We start from the raw sequence: 20,171 nt of genomic DNA on the forward strand, positions 1-20,171 counted from the left end.
AACCTGCTGGGTCTCACCCTCAGGGAACACCTATGCAGATGACTCTTTCCTCCTGATAGGAGGCCAGTTAGGTCTGGGAAAATCTGGCTGGGGTCTATAATATCTAAGTAGACCCTCCTAAGTGTGTGTGGGGGAAAGGCACCACACAAGCAGGGCAAGAAACAAGAAAACAAGAACTGAAAAATTCTCCTCTGTTAAACAAAACTTAAGCTAAAGGTCCAGATAAAGCTGAACAGACTGTCAAAGAACAGATAGACAACAAATTCATCCAGCAAGAAAACCCTAGATAAACAAAGTGAAAGCAATCTCCAGAATAAACTAATTAAGGTAATTAAATGCCTAGATGCCAGCAAAAAATAACAAATCACACTAGGAAAATTGAAGATATGGCCCAGTCAAAGGAACAAACCAACAATTCAAATGACATACAGGAGCTGAAACAATTAATTCAGAATGTATGAACAGACATGGAAAACCTCATCGAAAACCAAATCAATGAATTGAGGGAGGATATAAAGAAGGCAAGGAATGAAGAAAAAGAAGAAACTGAAAGTCTGAAAAAACAAATCACAGAACTTATGGGAATGAAAGACACAGCAGAAGAGATGAAAAAAACAATGGAAACTTACAATGGTAGATTTCGAGAGACAGAACATATGATTTCCGAACTGGAGGACGGAACATCTGAAATCCAACAAGAAACAGAAACTATAGGGAAAAAAATGGAAAAATATGAGCAGGGACTCAGGGAATTGAAAGACAATATGAAGAACACGAATATATGTGTTGTGGGTGTCCCAGAAGGAGAAGAGAAGGGAAAAGGAGGAGAAAAACTAATGGAGGAAATTATCACTGAAAATTTCCCAACTCTTACGAAAGATTTAAAATTACAGATCCAAGAAGTGCAGCGTATCCCAAAGAGAATAGATCCAAATAGACATACTCCAAGACATTTAATAATCAGAATGTCAGAGGTCAAAGAGAAAGAGAGGATCTTGAAAGCAGCAAGAGAAGAGCAATCCATCACATACAAGGGAAGCCCAATAAAACTATGTGCAGATCTCTCAGCAGAAACCATGGAGGCAAGAAGACAGTGGAATAACATATTTAAATTATTAAAAGAGAAAAACTGCCAACCAAGAATTCTATACCCAGCAAAACTGTCCTTCAAAAATGAGGGAGAAATTAAAACATTCTCAGACAAAAAATCACTGACAGAATTTGTGGCCAAGAGACCAGCTCTGCAAGAAATACTAAAGGGAACACTAGAGACAGATACAAATAGAGAAGAGAGAGGTGTGGAGAAGAGTGGAGAAAGGAAGACTATGAGTAAAGGTAAAAAGAAGGAAAATTAGATATGACATATAAAATCCAGAAGGCAAAATAGTAGAAGAAAATACTACCCATGCAGTAATAACATTGAATGTTAATGGATTAAACTCTCCAATCAAAAGACATAGTTTGGCAGAATGGATTAAAAAACAGGACCCATCTATATGCTGTCTCTACTCAAAGGACACGAGGCCAAGGACACAAATGGGCATTTACACACCAATGTTTATAGCAGCATTATTAACAATTACCAAGAGATGGAAACAGCCAAAATGTCCATCAACAGACAGTTGGCTAAACAAACTGTGACATTTACATAAGATGGAATATTATGCAGCTGTAAGACAGAATAAAGTTATGAAGTATATAACAACATGAATGGACCTTAAGGACATTATGCTGAGTGTGATTAGCCAAAACCAAAAGGACAAATGCTGCATGGTCTCACTGATGAACTGACATTAGTGAATAAACTTGGAATATTTCCTTGGTAACAGAGACCATCAGGAGATAGAAACAGGGTAAGATATTGGGTAATTGGAGCTGAAGGGATACAGATTGTGCAACAGGACTGAATATAAAAACTCAGAAATGGACAGTACAATATTACCTAACTGTAATACAATTATGTTAAAACACTGAATGAAGCTGCATATGAGAATGATAGAGGGAGGAGGGCTGGGGCATAAATGAAATCACAAAGAAAGATAGATAATAAAGATTGAGATGGTGTAATCTAGGAATGCCTCGAGTGTATAATGATAGTGACTAAATGTACAAATTTAAAAAATGTTTTTGCATGAGGAAGAACAAAAGAATGTCATTACTGCAGTGTGCTGAAAATAGATGGTACTTAATAGTTTAAAATTTCAACTAATGTGTGAGACTAAAGCACAAAATGTTTATTTGGTACAAATCTATACTTTGACTAGTGCATCTCCTAATATAACTTATGTAGATAGTTGATTGAACACCTTAAGTACATGGAACTTTGTACTTAAGTTCCTTTTATCTACCTTGTCAACAGATGAGAGGAACATATGGAATAAAAATAAATAATAGGAGGAACAAATGTTAAAATAGATTTAGTTTGAAATGCTAGTGATCAATGAAAGGGATCAGTAAGGGGTATGGCCTGTAAAATTTTTTTTTTCTGTTTGTTATATTTTTCTGTTGTCTTTTTATTTCTTTTTCTGAATTGATTCTAATGCTCTGGGAAATGATCACGATGATGAATATGCAACTATGTGATGATATTGTGAATTGCTGAGTGTACGTGTTGGGAATGTTTGTTTCTTGTAATTTTTTTTAATTAATAAAAAATTAAAAAAAAAAAGAGACAAAAGTCACCTCTCTCTGAATCTGCAATTTTTAAAACCGCCTTAAGTATATGCTGTCAGAGTAATAAGGTACAACTGTCTTATCAGCAGTGCTTCTACTTTCATAACTCAAAAAGATCTGCTCTATAAACAGCTTAAACAAAACCTCGATTATATCTTCTAAAATAGGCTTTGTCCTAAGCAGGGGTCAACAAACTGAGGCCCTTGGGTCACCTGTTTTATAACTAATTTTACTGAAACACAGCCACACCTATCATCTACATTTTATCTATGGTTGCTTTTGCACTACAGGCAGAGTCGAGCAGTTCCAAGAGAGGTTGTATGACCCATGAACTCCAAAATATTTACTACCTAGTCTTTCACAGGAAGTTTGCTAACCCCTGCTGTAGAAGATGGGTTTCAGGACGGTCTATGCACTGCCTAATGTTAATTCTGTACAAAATTATCCTTAAATAATTTTAGATATATAGACAAGATGCAAAATTAGTAGCGTTTCCATAAACTTTCAATCACCATCCCCTACTGTTAACAACTTCCATAACCATAAAATTATAGAAACCAGAAATTAATATTGGCATAGCACTGTTTACTAAACCTTAGACTTTATTTCAATTTCATCAGTTTTTCCACTGATGTCTTCTGGTCCAAGGTTCAACCCAGGAATCCACACACTGCATTTAGTTGCCCTGTCTCCTCAGCACCCTTTATTCTGGGACAGCAACTAGTCTTCATGACCTTGACACTTTTGGAAAGTACTAGCCAGTTATTCTGCAGAATGTCCCTCAATTTGGGTCTGTCTGATGTTTTCTGATGGTTAGACTGAGGTTAGATATTGTTAGCAAGAACACTGCAAGAGTGAGGTTGGGCCATTTCAGTGAATCTTATCAGGGCTACATAATGTCAGTGTTTCATTACTGGTGATGATGGTGACTGATCACTTGGTTTAGGAGATGTCTGCCAGGTTTCTCCATTGTAAAGTTAACATTCTTCTCTTCAGCATTCCTGTCTTGGGGGGAAATACTTTGAGACTATGTAAATATCTCGTTTCTCCTCAAATGTATCCCTATTAATTTCAGCATCCACCAGTGGCCCTGGCCTGCAACAATATTACTATGATGTTTGCCTATTGGTGATTCCCTATTTCCCTCATTCCCTTGACATTTATTCACTGGAATTCTTCTGTGGAAGAGCTGTACCTTCTCTACACCCCCTCCCCCCCCATTTATTTACTTCTCCAATTATTTATTTACATCAACATAACTCATATTTATTTTAAGCTATGGATTGTAACTCAGTGCTATCATTATTTTTTTGTTGCTTAAAGTAGTCTAGATTTAGCCACTGGGAGCTCCTTTAGTTTGGTTCCTGTGTTCTTTCCACATGTCATTAATCTTTTATGAGCACTTCTTTATTTGCTAGCACTATCAGACATAACAGACTTTTGTGTTTAACCTGCCCCAGTCCCAGAATCAGCTATTTCTCCCAGGAGCCCTCGTTCCTTTGACTGGGCAATGGAAATTAAAAACCAGGATCTGGGTGCTAAGTATGCTAATTGCTACTGGGCTATCAACTTCTTCTAGACCCTCAGCAGATAAAGCTACAAAATAAATGCATGTATATTAATCCACCTATAGATAGAGCTAGACAATACATGTATGTATATTAATCCACACATACGCACAATTTGTTACTGTTTCTATCTCCTTATATATTTAAAAGCCATGAATACATGCTGACAATTCCAATCTAACACCAAAGAGCTCATTTTAACTTACTTTCTTTTCTTATTTGTAACTTCCTTCTCCGACAAAGAGAAAAATATGGCTCTCATTATCTACAATTTACTTACTTGTACAGTTTTAGCATATACATAAAGTAGTTCAGAATTGCTAACTTATACTGCTGTGGGAAACAAATCTACTAAAAGAGTGCAGTATTTGTGTAGAGTTCTTTTGTCTTGAGCTTTGCAATACCCAATCCAAATACTGTTTACCAGTTATTTAGGTTAGTTATTTTATTACCCATGCCCTACAGTGTGGCTGTACTATTCATTTGTAAAACTGGCTCATTTGTAACTGTTTGCATTCCAGTTTGGGTTCCCCCATAGTCTGGTTACTTTTAATTAATTTATTTATTTTGGGGGTATGTGGACCATCACTATAGTTGTGTAAGAGTCAAGGCTATCAGAAAAAGTATGCTCAGAGAAATTCCCACTCTCCTTAGCCCTGTCTTCATGCTTGACTTCTTTCCTCCCCTTTCTCACCCACCCAGAAATGGAATCAATCTCTTTAGTTTCTGGTATAACCTTGTATTTCTTTTCCACAAATGAGAAGATAAATGATATTTAATATCCTTTCTTTTTTATAGGAAGGGTGGCATACTGTAGATACTCTTTTGCACTTTCTTTTTTTTAACACATATATCCAGGAAATACTTGCTCCACATCAGCAACTAGAGATCTTCCTCATTCTTTTTATTTTTTCAGAAAAAGAATCATTGGTTTAATCAGATTCTCAAAGGGGCTAATGCCCACCCCACTCCCACCCCCAAAAAAGGTTAAAAAACACTGTTCTGCTCTGGAGGTTGCTCTTACACAAGCTTCAGGTAGACCTTGCTACCTATCATAACCTGCCAACCCCCAGCCAGGACCATTCCAGCCAATCCTAAAGAACACCTAAGGCAATATAAAAGATTCCACAGGGTTTCAGGCACTAGAGTAACAATCTCCAGATGGGTCCCTGGCCCAGATAAGTCCTGAAACCTAGCCAGCCTCTCCAGAACATCAGATAGTTCCATCTCCCTACCCCATATTAGTGACAGACCCTTCCAATATCAAAAATTTAGAATTGCCATAGCCCAAACAACCCCAAAGAGAGGTACAGAAAGATCAAAGGTAATGGTGGAATTATACAGAGAAGACAGAACTTAACAAATGAATATAAATGCTGAATCATTAAATTGATACCTCTTGTAGTCTCCAGTATTTCAGAGCAGCTAGAAGTAAAAACCTAAAATTGTGAAATTGCAACCCATGTCAAAGTCTGAAATATGTTCTATAACTAATTGTGGTGCTGTGCTTTGAAATTTATAGTTTAGTATATATGTTATTGTTCACAAAAGAAGGGAAAAAAGTTGATCGTGATGATGAAAAAAGTATTTAAGCCCTCTAGCCTCCTATATTCTGAAGCAGCTAGAAGGAAAAATGTGAGTGGAGGGTATGGTAGCCCATTACAAACTCTGGGATCTATTCTGTAACCACATTTTGAAGACTGCTTTGAAAACTACTGCTTTTTTATTTCTTTGCTTTGTATATATGTTATACTATACAATAAAAAAGTTAACAAAAACAATACCATGGGGAAAAAAACACCGTTCTAAAGTATGTAACTAGCAGAAACTTATTTTAAACTGTCTGCCTAATCACATATATGATTGACTTGTTTTTTACTTTGAGAAATTAAGTAAAATACTGCAGGCTCCCATCCACCCAGGTACTAACACCTACCATCTGCTACATTTGTTTCAGTTCTTTTACTCTTACCTGCTTTGAGAGCAAAATAAACATCACAAATTACATTGAAGTCCCCTTTGCAGCCCACTCGCTTCCAGCCCATTCTTTCCCTCAAGGCAATACCTATCTTGAGATAGAGTGACATGTACTTGAAAATCAACAGGATTACAAGTTTAGGAACGTGGAGCTTGCCTGGCAGAACTCCATAAAGTGATCCCTCTTTCCTGAAGGATCCTGTAACTATATCACTACCCTACCCAGAGAAGCGGAAAGCTTTCTAGGTCAATCTCTGATGCCCCAGTTTGCCCCAGCCTGCAGGTGTGCTCAGCTAAGAAAGTGAAAATTTGGTTCAGAAACATCTACATTTACAAGAAATCCTTTGTGGGTGCAAGTACAGTGCATCTGTGAAAGATCACCAGGCACATAACTCATGGTCCTGCCATTAACTAGCTGTTTGACCTAGGGCAAGTCCTTCCTTCTCTCTCTGGACTAGCTTCCTCATTTATAAACAATGGAGACTGAATTAGATGGACTTAAATGTACTTCTGTAATTCTACAGAACTAAAAATTAAGTTGACAGCAATTATTTACAAAAAAAAATAGCAGCTGCTTTTTACTGCATATATGTCTCAGACAATGTGCCAGCAACATTACACAATTTACTCATTTAATGCTCACAATAACCCCGTAAGATAAGTTTTATTATTGCATGTTTGGGAGGCTGGGGGTGGGGGTGCATGGTCTGGAATCGAACCCAGGTCTCCCACATGGAAGGTAAGCATTCAACCACTGAACCACTGCATTTTACAAATGGAGTAACAGGCTGAAAATGCTAAAGGATTTGCCCAAGGTCACACAGTCAATAAATGGCAAGCTATGATTTAAATTCCAAGCCAGGGCCCACTATTCCACACAGCCTCCTGCATTCCAAAGGGTCTCTTCACTTTACAGAGGGAGTCAGCACAGGCCTTCTCAAAGAAGAAACTGGCTGGGTATATCAGATGCTCCTGATGATAATGATAATGATTGAAAGCAGGAAGCCACAGGGTCACAGGGTTTCCAACTACTGCTTTTAGAATATCTTCCTCTCTGGAAAGGCCTGGTCATAATCCTTTGTAGTGATAAACCATGTATGGATGGGACTGGAGGTGGGTCAGAAGACTGGGCCTCACTAAATCTTGTCTTTCCAGCCTTTAAATAACTCCCTTTGCTCCCTGGGGAAGACTCAGTAGGAAAGATTCTGGGGACAAGCAGGAGATGAATGAAAAGCTACAAACTGGCCTCTAAAAGACCACATAAAACATAACATTTTTTTCATCGAAAAATAGCATCCCAAAGAATAGGAGAAAACCAAACCGACTGGTCCATGAATCACTGCACCCAGAACAACTTTTTAAATCCAAATTCCTTATAAAAGTCTTGGGATATTGTCCAAGCCTGCCTGGCCTGGCTCAGAGCCTGGTGCCCTACCACAAGTTTTATTTATCTGCAGTACTCAGGAGGAAAATAATTCATCCATTTAAGCAGGGGCTGCCCCGAACTGAAAACTACATTTTAAAAATCAAGGGCTGGGGGATGGGCCATGGTGGCTCAGTGGCAGAGTTCTTGCCTGGCATGACAGTTCTTGGCTTCCATACCAGAGACCCAGGTTCAATGCCCGGTGCCGGCCCATGCAAAAAGAAAATAAATAAATACATAACTAAAGGGCTGTCAACAGTCGACAGACAAACCATGGGGTGGAACCCTGTCCCGAGCAGAGGAAACTGAAGCAGCTTTCTAGATAAAGGGTTTCTGGATGCTGGGATAGCTACTAAAGTTTTACAGTGTTGCTACCCAGGTGATCACAACCTTGCCAGTTGGGTGTGGAGTAATGGAAAGAGTCACCTTCCAACCTACATTTAAATCTCCACTGCAGCTGTGACTTAGAGCAAGTTTCTCAGCAGGTCTCAGCCAGTTCCCTTGTCTAGAGAGTGGGAATAACGCCAATCTTACCAAGTTCCCTTCCTCTGTTTCTGGGGGCATGACTTTTTAGTTCACTGAATCCTCAAAAATCATGCAGAGAGAGAGCAGTACCCTCAAAGTACAGATGAAGACACTGAGGCAACAAGTTTCAATACCCTGTTCGTAGATAGAGAGGAAGTATATATAACTTAGCCCAGAACTGCTTTTCTTCATTCTCTTTTCTTCACTCAGGTAACCCAGCCTATACTCTCTACTAGAAGCGGACAAGGCTGTGCTACTAATCCAACACACCTGGGGGGATTTCAGGCTCAATATGGTCCTCTGAGGCTACGTTCATCCCCTCATTACCTTGCTTTGACTTGTCCAAAACTGCAGAGCTTGCAGGAGAACTGAAAGTCAAACCACCTTCCCTACTAGAAAACAACTTCCCTTAGGAAAGGGATGACATCTGGTCCAGCTTTGCAGACCCAGGCCCAAGGCAGAATTCAGCAAGCAGAAGGGAAGCTAGATAGCAAGTGGCTGGGGGGAAGGGATAAACTTCAGCAGAGAAGCAAAGGTATCACAAGAGATGTAAAGAGTTGCACACACCACGTGATCCATGAGAGGTGGTACCATATAACTCCCGGGGAACTTTCTAGCCCTTGCCATAAATCCCCTTTTTCTTGAAATAATTTAAGAATCTCTAACTCTCCCAAACAAAAGCTCTTAAATCTCAAAGTCACAGGGTGAACCTTTAATGGAGTCACTATAAAGGCTGGAGATAGAATGCAGATGATTTAGGACAAAGCCATACTTCTAACAGAAGAAACAAACTTGAAAGAGGGCCAACTTTTCTTTAGTATTTAACACATGCCAAGTGTTAGACATCTCTTCTCCAATCATTCCTCACAACCCACTCCCCAAGTGGACATATCCTCATTTTACACAGGGGGAGGTGGCTTAGGTTACTGAGGTAAAAATCACTCACATTGTGAGCGGCAGAGCTAGGAAAGAAACTACTCAGTCTGACACCAAATACTCATTCAAACAGAGGTGGGAGACCATGTGACCTCAGGCAGGGGAGTAGCATAGATTTCTGCACCAGGCTCAAGGTCGTACCAGGCCAGTGGCTTCCCATTACCAGTTCCTGAGTCAGATCTGATGGCTGCATCAAAATCTCCTAATACTTTATGAAAATGTCCATCCCAGGCCCTAGCCCTGGAGATTCTGATTTAGAAGATTGGAGTAAAGTCTGGGAATATGAATTTAAATGTGAGTTAAATATACTTTGAGGCTTCAGAACCACTGGACTAAGATGAAGGTTAGTAATGTCTTCTCATGGATGACAGAAAGTACACATCTAGCCAGTTAAGCAAGCCAGGAAAGAGGATAAAACATAGATTCTGGAAATTCTGAAATCTGTCTCCAGGTTTCTTCTTGTGAACAGAGAAGAAACAGTTGAGACAAAATAAAACAAAAGAAATGCAAAAGAGGGTTATAAAGGAACTCGACTTGGGGAATATACTACCTGTGGTAGTTAGGTTCAGGTGTCAATTTGGCCAGGTGAAATGCCTAGTTCTACTGCTGTGGACATGAACCAATGGCATGTGAACCTCCTCTGTTGCTGATTACATCTGCAGTCAGCTAGGAGGTGTACCTGCTGCAATGAATGATGTGCGATTTAACTGGCTGGCGCTTAAATGACAGAGCTCAACGTAGCACAGCCTAAGCAGCTCAGCATACCTCATCTAGCACTCGCAGCTCAGCCTAGGCCTTTGGAGATGCAGAAAGGAATCACCCCGTCGTTGGAACCCAGAGGGCTGGAGAGAAGGCCAGCAGGGATCATCTTGTGTAAGAAAGACCTCAGTTGAAAGTTGGCTGCCTTTCCGCTGAAGAACTACACGTTTTTAATGAAATAAATCCCCTTTTATTAAAAGCCAAATCCATCTCTGGTGTCTTGCATTCTGGCAGCTAGCAAACTAGAACATTACCTAAAGAAATAACAGAAAATATCATATAATATTTAAAGGTCTAGAAAAGTTGGGGGAGGTGTATATGTTTCAGAATTTCCCCTTCTCCTTCTTGTTTCCCTACAAGCTTTTAGGGGAAAGGAGAAAGGAAGAGAAGTAGAAGAAGCAGAGATCCTCCCTTCCCTTGCCTCTAAATCTCTAAGGAATGAAAGGCATTGACTTTCACTGCTGTGGGAAGGTGACATGAGAGTATGGGCTTTGCAATCAATCACACAAATCTGGGTTTAAATCCTCACTCCACCACTCACTTACCTTGTGACCTTGAGCAAGTGACTTAACCTCTGAGATCACTTCCTCATTTATAAAATACAGCTAATGATATTTACCTTCAGAATAGTTGTTTAGATGCAATGATAAAAACTATGATACAATATGCACCTAAAAAAGAGTGGGTATGCACCTAAAAAAGAGTGGGCGAGCATACTGGTCTTCAAAGGCTAATTGGGGCCTTAAGAGAAAGCAATCAAATCATATATCAAAATAGTGATTTATCAAACTTTCCTTTTGCCCTACCCTCACCTCCTCAGATCCATTTTGTCTTTCTCTGCCCTAATCTGTGTACTAGTAGGTTAACCCCTTCCAAAATGTATCACCCAGACTCCCTAGATGCCTTCTTGTTGGGTTTGGTCGAAGGGCTCCCTAGGCCTTAGGGATATCATACAAACAAATCAACAGATGATTACACATCAAGACCCATGATGGGAGACTGGCTGAGGCTCTATGACCCTATGATGTGGTTTCTGCCCAACTCTGTAAGCCAATCTTCCACCATTACTCCCAGCTCATTCCTGTGGCTCCATGCTTCCTCCACCTGAGGTACTGGGGACTCACCATCCCACCCCCTGGAATGTTTATGCTACTGCCTAACTGGCAGTCACCCTGAAAGCTCAGCTCAAAAGCCATTTCTTCAGGGAAATCTGAAGAGACTAGATGAGTTCTCAGGTTTTTCCTTCATAGCACTCAATACAATTTTTAATGAAACATAAACACACAACTAGATTTGAAATTTCTTTATCTTACTTCTAGCATGTGAACAATATAAGGGCAAGCTCCTTCCTATCTCCCAAGTCAGGTTAAGCTATGTGTTAAATGAAAGAATAAATACTGAGTGCTGTAGAAACATATCTGCCATGGATTTAGGGAAGCAAATCCTCTGTCTTAAGGATGTCTTCCAGAGCACTACAGCCTCCAGTAATCTTCAGTTCCTTTTTTGACTTACACTCCCTCGGTATGTATCTTATGGCATATACCTTATATGCCATTGTCTATACGTTATTCATTTTTCCTGTCTTACCTATCTTTCATTTATGCATTTCACAAATATTTTAGTGCCCCTACTGCTTCTCACATAATATGCCACAGGCTGGATATTCAATAATGAAAAATAAACAACTAATTTTGCCCAAACTAGATCCTGAGCATCTCAAGGGCCAGAAACATAGCTTGTATTTTTTTTTACTTCTTCACAGCACTGAGCACATAATAGATGTGTAATAAAATGGGTCCTTAATATACTGCCGGATAGCTAATGAGTTGCCATTGGAACTTAGGACATGATCTGTCTAGCCTTGGGAGGTAACAGACAAGGAACCTATGTCCCTTGGTCCCACTGTCAGAAATGGAATGTGAGAAAAAATGGACTGCACAGTGAAATCAATATTTCATGACTGTGGTAGCAAAGAAAGAAATAAAAAGGATTTTACATTTAGAGGCAAATTGTTATCCTTAATGCCTCCCCAAGAAGCATCTCTGAGAATAAAAATCACATGAAGAATGGCACAAAATTAAGACAGAAGGATAAATTTAATAGCTCTGTGAGGATTTATATATCCCGCCCCCAAACAAATAACACACACATATCCCACTATTTCTGATCTGAAGCATAAACTTAAAAGCACATGGAACTGTTGACTCTATTATTCAGATTTAATATGTAACCTGTAAGCCAAATGTTGACATTTCTTCATCTATAACAACCGAGGATAACAGCACGGCACAATTTCAAAAAGATCATGAGCTTTATTCACCGTTGTGGACCTTTAACGATAGCTGATCATAGCTGATCGCTTAACCTGATGGCCACACCACGGGACCATTAACTTTGTAGTAGCAGGCCTCGGCTCAGGAAGGGAAGGGGAAGGGGCTGACACCAGAACTCTGCAAAGAGTGGGATGAAGAACTTGGACGGGAGGGCTGCACAGTGACATAACAAATGGGGAAACAGCCAAAGTGGGAACTGAGGTGGCTCATTACCAAGTCCAAAGTCCTCCAGTCCTCTGGAGTGGTCAAAAGCAGGTGTTGATGAATGAACACAGAAGATGCCTGGTTCTAACTGTTTCTAGGGATTTTAGCTCTCCACTGGCAAAATGGGAAACAGCAACAATTATGCTATCGATTTAAAGAGCCGCTTTATAAACCTAAATATTCCTCCCCTTTATTCGCAAGACACTTATATTTTCAAAGCGCATTCACCTAGGGTGCACGCTCTCTCTGTGCCTCCCAACTACTAGGTGAGGAAAAGTGGGCCAGGAACCCCCCACTGTGGAGGGCCAGGAGCAATCAATCAGGCCCAAGCAGGGAAAGTCCCCACAACATTGGGGCAGAATGTCCCCAAGAGTTTAACAATAACCAATGTTAGGAAACTGAGAGAACAGGATATGTTTTGGCAACAGCTAACGGCATTTTTCTGCTTCTGTGATATGCCTGCCTGCTAGCAACTGCAAAACCACAACAAGATTTTAGCCTTTATAAGCACACCTTGAAAACCCCCGGGTGCTGCTCTCTCAATCTTCCTCCTTGGAAGTTTCTGAGGCAGTCGCTGGCTGGCTAATAAAGACTCCAAATTCGCTTGCAGTTTCGAATTATGCGGTCTCTCTTTCAGTGTGCTCCACAACACCCACCCCCACGTATCCATTTCCTATAGGAGAAATCTAAGGCCCAGTCACGGAAAGTGACATGCGAAGGCCAAAGAGATGGTCCCGGGAGTAGTGCTCCTTCACTAAAAGCAAGTCTCCGGGAGCGCCCACCGGTTCCCACCTGGGCTCAGAACCATGTAGACCTGAAAACCGGCAAGAACGCAAACAGTCCTAAACGGATCACCAGTCCTAAAAAAGCCTACGTTGCAGGCTCTAGGTTGCAAAGACCGGCCGCAGAGCCACTTAATGACAAGGTAAGCCAAACCCGCGGCAGCTGAGTTAATCTCCTTCCGGGTAGGCCAACGGAACCTGGCGGCCGTCCCCCGACGCCACTACTGCAGATACCTGGACGCCATGCACAACATACACCTTCTCTGCCTCACTCAACGACACGAACGCCATGCTGCCGACTGCACTGCGCGAGATACGTCACCAGCCCGCGCCAACTCCGCGCGGATCGCACCCTCCCCGCGCTTTTGCGTCATCAACCTGCGCGGCGGCCCCTCCTGCAGCCGCTGCTGCCGCCGCCGTAGCTGCCGGGAGCTCGATGGGCTTCACCTGCGCGCTGTCCGGTAACTGGCGGAGTCCAGGGAGCTGTGGCACTTCGAGGCGTGGAGCCATCGCCGCAGCCCGTAAAAGAGTCCCGGGTGTGGGACTCCAGGGAGAGGCGACGGCGGCGACGGACGGAACCCCCCGGGGGCCTGGGACTGGGAAACTGCCACCGGCTTCACGGTCAGTTGGGAGGGGGCGGGGGTTGGAGTGAAGAAGCTGGGATGAGGCGAGGGCGCGGGCAGGGACCAGGAGACTCGCAGTGGGAGAGGCGCACGGCGTGGTTGGCCCAGAGCTGGAGTTGAAGTAGCAGGTTGTGTGTGTGAGAGAGAGAGACAGACCCCTAGTCTGGAAAGCTGGGCGTCGTAATTGGCCCGGGGCTGTCTCCTTGCTGTCCTTTCCTTTCTCCCCATCCTCAGTTCCATTTCCCCGGCCCCTAGAATGGTTAAGAGGCAATGAATCCTTCTTTAGATGGTTCTCAGTGGGTAGGGTTGATAGTGGAAGACATTAGTCCTGAGAGATCCTCACTCTATCTCACCATCACCCCCACGGGGACAGAATGCTAACCTAGAACTTTGCAGGGTCCCCTTGCTCTGGGCGATCGCCAAACCATTGTCTCATAGAGAGTAGTGGGGAGGCAACCCGCGCTGGCAAAGGAAGCAGTGCCAGGATGCCCCCTGCACTTCCCAGTGGGGATTGAAAGCCTCAAATTGATGGAGTTGATAGCTAGGAGCTGTGGACAGCTGCCCGGGAGGGTACGGGTGGGAGCCAGCCCCGTGTGGCCGAGTCAGAGTATGGGCCTTGGATATCCAGAGGATACCTGCAAGGTGAAGCTGGGGTCACCGTAGGAACCCTTTAAGACAGGCAGAGACATACTTTCATACTTGTACAGACATACTGTACAAGTATGAAAGGGGTCATGCAGATAAATGGAGGAGAATTGACCCAAACTGATTGTAGAAGGATGAAGTCTGATGACTTTTCTTGATGTCCCACTTTTGAGGAAACTCTCTGTTCTCAAACGTGAAAATAAATAACCTTTGATAGCTTGATCATCCAAAGAATAGTTGGTAATTCTCAGATATTGTCTTCAGTGTATTTTCTCACTCTACTATTGGGAAACTACTATGGATGAACCTTGCACTAGCTTTGGAACATGAAGACAAGTAAAAAACAACTCCTGCCTGGAGAAGTACCCCAAGGAGAGCAGGAGGCTCCAGGGCCAACATAACCCTAGAATATGGTCGTTAGAGCTATGATGGTATCATCAATTGGTGCATAAGAGGTTGTACAGAGAAGTGGTGTCTGCCCACATTCTTAGGCACTTAATTGCTGAGCCCCATAATAGATGATCACTTCTTAGTAGGCTGGACGTTAGTTATTTCTTATGTCTATACATAGTTTTCTACAAGTTCACCTTCAAGGAAGACATCTTGCAGGGTTGGGCTTTGTCCTCCAGGAAAGCTGCAAGAGGTAAAGCTGGAAGGGTTTCCTCCCTGTGAAGGCACAGGTGTCCCACCTGTTGGGGAACATAGATGCTTGCCTGTATAGTTAGACAGCTGGATTCTATGTGAGGACCTCTGTGATGAGATAACAATGTTAGAAGCAATATTTTGTGCTAGATATTGCTACAAAGGAGAGATCTTAGATGTGGAATTTTAATAACGAGGATATTTGAGGGGATTGAGGACTTAAAAGCTGGCAGCAAATTAACAGATCAGAAAAAAGAGAAAGAAAAATCTGAACTTGGATACCATGTGGCCATCTTTATATAAAAGTCTTTCATTATAGAGTTAAATATATAGAACATAAACTGCCAGAAGCTTCCTTGCTGGAGAGGGGTTGGCAGTATTTGCTAAATAATGTCATGAACAATGTCTGATACGTTAGGGTAAGTAGGTATGAGAGGTGTAAATAGTAGAATGTTAATTTTAAGTTCTATATTAAAATAATGACATCTTCCCTAATGCTTCAACTTAAATGTTTTCAGAAATTTTTACCACATTTGTTGAGATAATAAAACATTTTTAAAACTCACAAGTTCAGAGTTCTTTTTACTTTACTAAAGCAATTCAAAGAATGTGTAATAGCCAAAAAATCAAAAGTCAAAAATGGAAAATAGTTCCATTAACCCTTTTTGGGGCATACCATTTTGAAGTCTGTTTATACTAAAACTCTGTACTCTATTTTATTTAACACAGACTTACATAGCACTTGTTATGTACCATACTCTGTAGTAAGTATTTTACAAAAATTAATTCATACCTTACTAAAACCTTATGAGACAGGTGCTATCATTATCCCCAGTTTACAGATTGGGAAACTGAGGTGCAGAGAGGTTAAGTGTCTTTACCAAAGTCACAGGTCACATAGCTAGTCAGTGGCACAGCCAGAATTCAAGCCTAAGCAATTTAGCTCCTGTGCCTGCACTCCTAACCATCACCTATGTGGTCTCCCTCCAGGCTCCATTTTATTCACCAGAGTATTTGGTAAAGGAGACCAATATTATGAAATTGGCACTTGCCCTATAAATTATAGTTAGCTTTAATCCCAAAAGTGAAGAGTCTGTTTCAGACATAAATTCATATCCCCTTGAATTCTTTTCTCTAGAGAAACATGGAATGTGATGCTGACGGGAAGTTCCTATGTCTGTTTCAGCCCACTCTTTTAGATAGGCAAAAGGTTAGTTAGATTCAAACTAAGTAGAGCTTGAAGCCAAATAGCTTCGGAGAGCCTTTACCAGCAGAGGAGGCCGATGGATTTGATACAGATTCCAACCATGTGTCACGCTCCCAGAGTAGGCATCTAGAAACTCTTCAAATGATCAGGAAGTGTTGTTTGCATGCCTGCAAGTTCCCTTGCGTTCTCATGGGTGTGGAGAAAGATAAAAGAAACCCAAACCATAGCACTTGCCAAAAAGGAATTAGGAATCTATTGTAGTTGAGGGGCCTGGGCACTTGAACTAGGACATGAATAAGACAATAAAATAAAGTGCTCAATTGAGACGCATGGTAATTAGAATAGAGGCCAGCCTGTAATAAGGTACTAATTGTGCAGGCCAGACATCATGTGTAAGAGGTGATGAGCTACTACTAGATACTAGTGGGCAACAATAACTTTACGAAGATGGAGTAAATCTGTCCCACCTAGCCTTGGTTAATTAAAGCAATAAAAACCAGTAATAGAATTGCTGCGGGGCAGTGCATGGGGTGGTGCTTCCATCCACCCCTTGGTGCTGTAGTTGGAGAAAGCTTTCTTAGTCCAGCAGGGGAACATTTTATTCCTGGTCTTAGGCATGGCCAAATTTTAGGCCTTTTCTTTGCGTTTCTACCATAAGCCCAGCACCCCAGGAAAGTGCAAAGTGATCTATTTTCCTTATAGAGCTGTTTTCTTTAAACACTTTGCATTTGTCTTGCCTATACCTTGCCTTAAAGAATACTCAATATAAATAACCTTTCATAGACTGGCCGGCAGGTCTGTGTCAGTCTTCTGTTCTAGACATTCTTGGAAATGCAGTGATAGAAAAATTGATAGGAATATATGGGTAAAGCTTGTTCCCACTGGAAGAAAAGATCTGTAGGGGTGTTCCATTTTGAGGGGGTGGTAGGATACTTCCTACATCTCTCATTACAGTGTTTATGAGAAAAGGGGGTCACGTATACTGATTGTTAAATCTGGAAGTATTTAGGCATGCATACATACCCTGAGAGCCATAGATGGTAACTGAGTCTGAAGTAGAAATGCCTGGATATTGACCTGTTGGAAAAAAAAGGAAGCCACTGCTATGCTGCCTCTTATTTCTTTCCATTTTTGCATTTTTAAATCATGTACTTTCTTTTTAAACGGAGAATTCCAGCAACAAATGGCTCAGCCATCCCTGGCCTTCTTTGTGAAGGTGAGAAGGCTATTAGTTGCATGTCCCACCTAATTCAGTCATTTTTCACAATTTAACTGAAATGCCGCAAAAACTCTGTCTTTCATAGTCTCCTCCAAATCACAGTCTTCTTGGTCTAAAGAGACTTGGCAATAGAACTCTAGATTTTCTGTGCCACCCAAGACATGAATATCTCCTATTCAAGGTCAGTGGAGATGGAATGCCTTTGAGTGGGATCGATTTCATGTCCTAGGAAGATGAGCCTAGTAGGGCAAGTACAGTTTTGGCCATAGTTGTGTTCCAATAAGTTTTGACTTTGCTGTGTACAGAGCATGCATCTTTAAACGGAGAAATAGTTGCCGGGAAGTTAGAAGAGCAGGTTGGTTGGGTAGTAACAATCTATTGTAGGGATGTCTGTCTAAATATCTGGGTTTTGAAACTAACTTGCCTTATAACTTTGAACAAATCGCTTGGACTTTCTAAGCCTCATTTTACCCTAAAATGCATAACTTGCCAGGTTATAAAACTCAGAGTAGATCTTGGATATACAAGTATTTAAACACTGGAAAATGGTCATGTTTTAACTTTGGATTTTAAGACTGCTCAAGTTTACCATTTATAATAGTTGATGTATTTTGTTGTTGTTCTTGTTTGCATGGGCAGGCACCAGTGTTTTGTTTGTTTGTTTGGGTTTTTTTGGCATGTGTTTGATGTTTTTTTGTTTTTTTTTTTAGTATGGAACGCTTCACAAATTTGCGTGTCATCCTTGCACAGGGGCCATGGTAATCTTCTCTATATTGTTCCGATATTGGTATATTTGCTGCTGAAGCGAGCACTTGATGTATTTTAATAGTGCTTTTTCCATTCTGAAGAAATTTTAAATGAGCAAAAGGAGATTTCATTCCCTACTTGATTGAAGAAACTGAACATGCTCAGAAAATTAGCAGCCATTTACAGTTATTGTTGACTTTATAAAAATAATATCCCTTTTGAATATTAGCAAAGAATGGGGAAAAGAAGTTAAGGAAAGCTTTTGATAAAAATATTATAAAATTGAAGACATTAACAAAGATGTTAAATTTGCTCCTGAGAACAGAGGAGTCAGAGACTCAGCTCTGGTAGGGACCTTTGCAAATCAGCTGGACCATCCCTCTTGTTTTACAGAAAACAGGCCCAGGGAAAGTGAATACCTTGCCCAAGATCTTGAGATTAGAATGGCAGGACTGTGAGTAGAACTCTGGCCTCTTGACTCCAAGTCCAGTCTTCATTCCATTTAACATTGGCTTCCCATCTATCTCCAAAGCTCTCTAACAGATTCCAGAGAGCCTCCAGCCTGAAGGGGAGGGACAGTGAACTTGTCGAATACGAATTGTTTCCCTTGTCCCAGATTCCTCCCCAGTCTCTGCTTCTTGCATGGCCACTTATAGTGCCTGGGGATAAGTGGAATCAGTGGAGACCTGAAGGCCTAATGGCTTCCCATTTTTAATCCTGGATACAGTTGCAGTACCAGGTTCTCTTTCTCTTCCCTAGCTACTCTTTCAAATCCCTTCAAGCACTTTTGCTTTGTGTCACTAAAAAAGCTAAACTGTTGCCTAAGTGATGTCACAGTGGCTGTGTATCTGCACATGGCACAATGTGGGGCCAAGTGCCATTTGCAACACCCTCAGGTGGGATCCTTTAGCTGGTTGGTTTCTTGGAAAAAGCAGCATCCTGTTAATTGACCCCACAGACAGTCCCACAGAATTGTTCCTCAGCACAAGCGTATATGGGGGGCTAAATCTTAGAGTGATTCTTCTGGCTGAGGCTTCAGCCCTCCTGCCTTCTAGCTTAGGGCAGGATCAGTCTTCTGACTGTTGGCTGGTGATCAGCAAGGGCTTGACCTTAGAATCCAAGATGCTTAAGTTCAGGCCCATGCCTTATGAATGTCCCAAGTGTAAGGCTGAGTGCGGTCACCCAATAGCACTGTTTCTATATAACCATATGTGGGAAAGTCAGATGTAAGTAACCCAGGGTCACTGGTGGAGACAGCTATACCCTTTCCCCTTTTATTTTCTAGTTATTGGGCAAAATTTAATGGTTGGAGTGATAATAGGCTCTGAAATGAGAGCAAGCTTGGGGGTGTATCCTGTCTCTACTATTTCTGCAAGTATGACTTAGGAAAGTTTTTCCATGTCTCGGTATCCTCATCTCTAAAGGGGATGGGAAAGTGGAGACATGAGATAGAGTGAATGTGAGAATCAAACAATATGGGGCATGTCTAGCACTCAACTCTGTGCCTGGAGGGCAGCAGACATTCAGTAAGAGCTTGGGAAGAGTCAAGGCCCCGTCCTGAATTCAGCATGCCCCACACTGAGGCATCTGCCATGCAAAATGCCCATCTCAGCGTCTACCCTGACAGGGGCCAGAAGGCAATTCACTGTCAGATGAGAGCATGCACTTAATTACAAATGGCTACTCATAATATGAGTCTGTCATGTTTATTAAATGTGTAGCTGGACAGTAATTTATTATTGCCTTTGTAAATAGATTTTCCTGCTGGGTTACTGACTTCCTGCAAGGAAGAGTTAATGAAAGAAAGTAGTAACATAGCAACTACTTAGATGGCAGTGGGTACCATATGACAGACTTAGAAAGCAAATTAGCCATCTCTGAGCATTCTGTTGATCTGAAGATCAACAG

At 41.5% G+C, this 20,171-nt stretch overlaps 2 protein-coding genes, 1 long non-coding RNA gene and 1 other non-coding gene across 8 annotated transcripts in view; 1 reads left to right on the plus strand and 3 right to left on the minus strand.

Moving 5' to 3' along the window:
- Positions 1-13,522, minus strand: part of EXOSC7 (exosome component 7) — a 46,148-nt gene extending 32,626 nt beyond the window's left edge. For both annotated transcript variants that reach the window (XM_077129584.1, XM_077129583.1), the window contains exon 1: positions 13,415-13,522. In XM_077129584.1, coding sequence (XP_076985699.1) covers positions 13,415-13,471 — 57 coding nt within the window. In that variant the 5' untranslated portion in view covers positions 13,472-13,522. The remainder of the gene's footprint in view (positions 1-13,414) is intronic.
- A 35-nt stretch (positions 13,523-13,557) lies between these two features.
- Positions 13,558-20,171, plus strand: part of ZDHHC3 (zDHHC palmitoyltransferase 3) — a 68,886-nt gene continuing 62,272 nt past the window's right edge. For all 4 annotated transcript variants that reach the window (XM_077129579.1, XM_077129580.1, XM_077129581.1 and 1 more), the window contains exon 1: positions 13,558-13,801. The gene's annotated coding sequence lies outside the window, so the exon portion shown is untranslated. The remainder of the gene's footprint in view (positions 13,802-20,171) is intronic.
- On the minus strand, positions 14,485-19,072 carry LOC143657319 (uncharacterized). The gene is made up of 3 exons (XR_013162801.1): positions 18,683-19,072; positions 17,321-17,374; positions 14,485-15,137 (listed from the first exon to the last, which is right to left on the minus strand). It is a non-coding gene; the product is annotated as an uncharacterized LOC143657319 (long non-coding RNA).
- Positions 18,222-18,324, minus strand: LOC143658129 (U6 spliceosomal RNA). Its single transcript, XR_013163151.1, has one exon. It is a non-coding gene; the product is annotated as a U6 spliceosomal RNA (small nuclear RNA).

The sequence above is a fragment of the Tamandua tetradactyla genome, chromosome 15 (genome assembly GCF_023851605.1).
Source record: "Tamandua tetradactyla isolate mTamTet1 chromosome 15, mTamTet1.pri, whole genome shotgun sequence".
In the NCBI taxonomy this organism is placed as follows: Eukaryota; Metazoa; Chordata; class Mammalia; order Pilosa; family Myrmecophagidae; genus Tamandua; species Tamandua tetradactyla.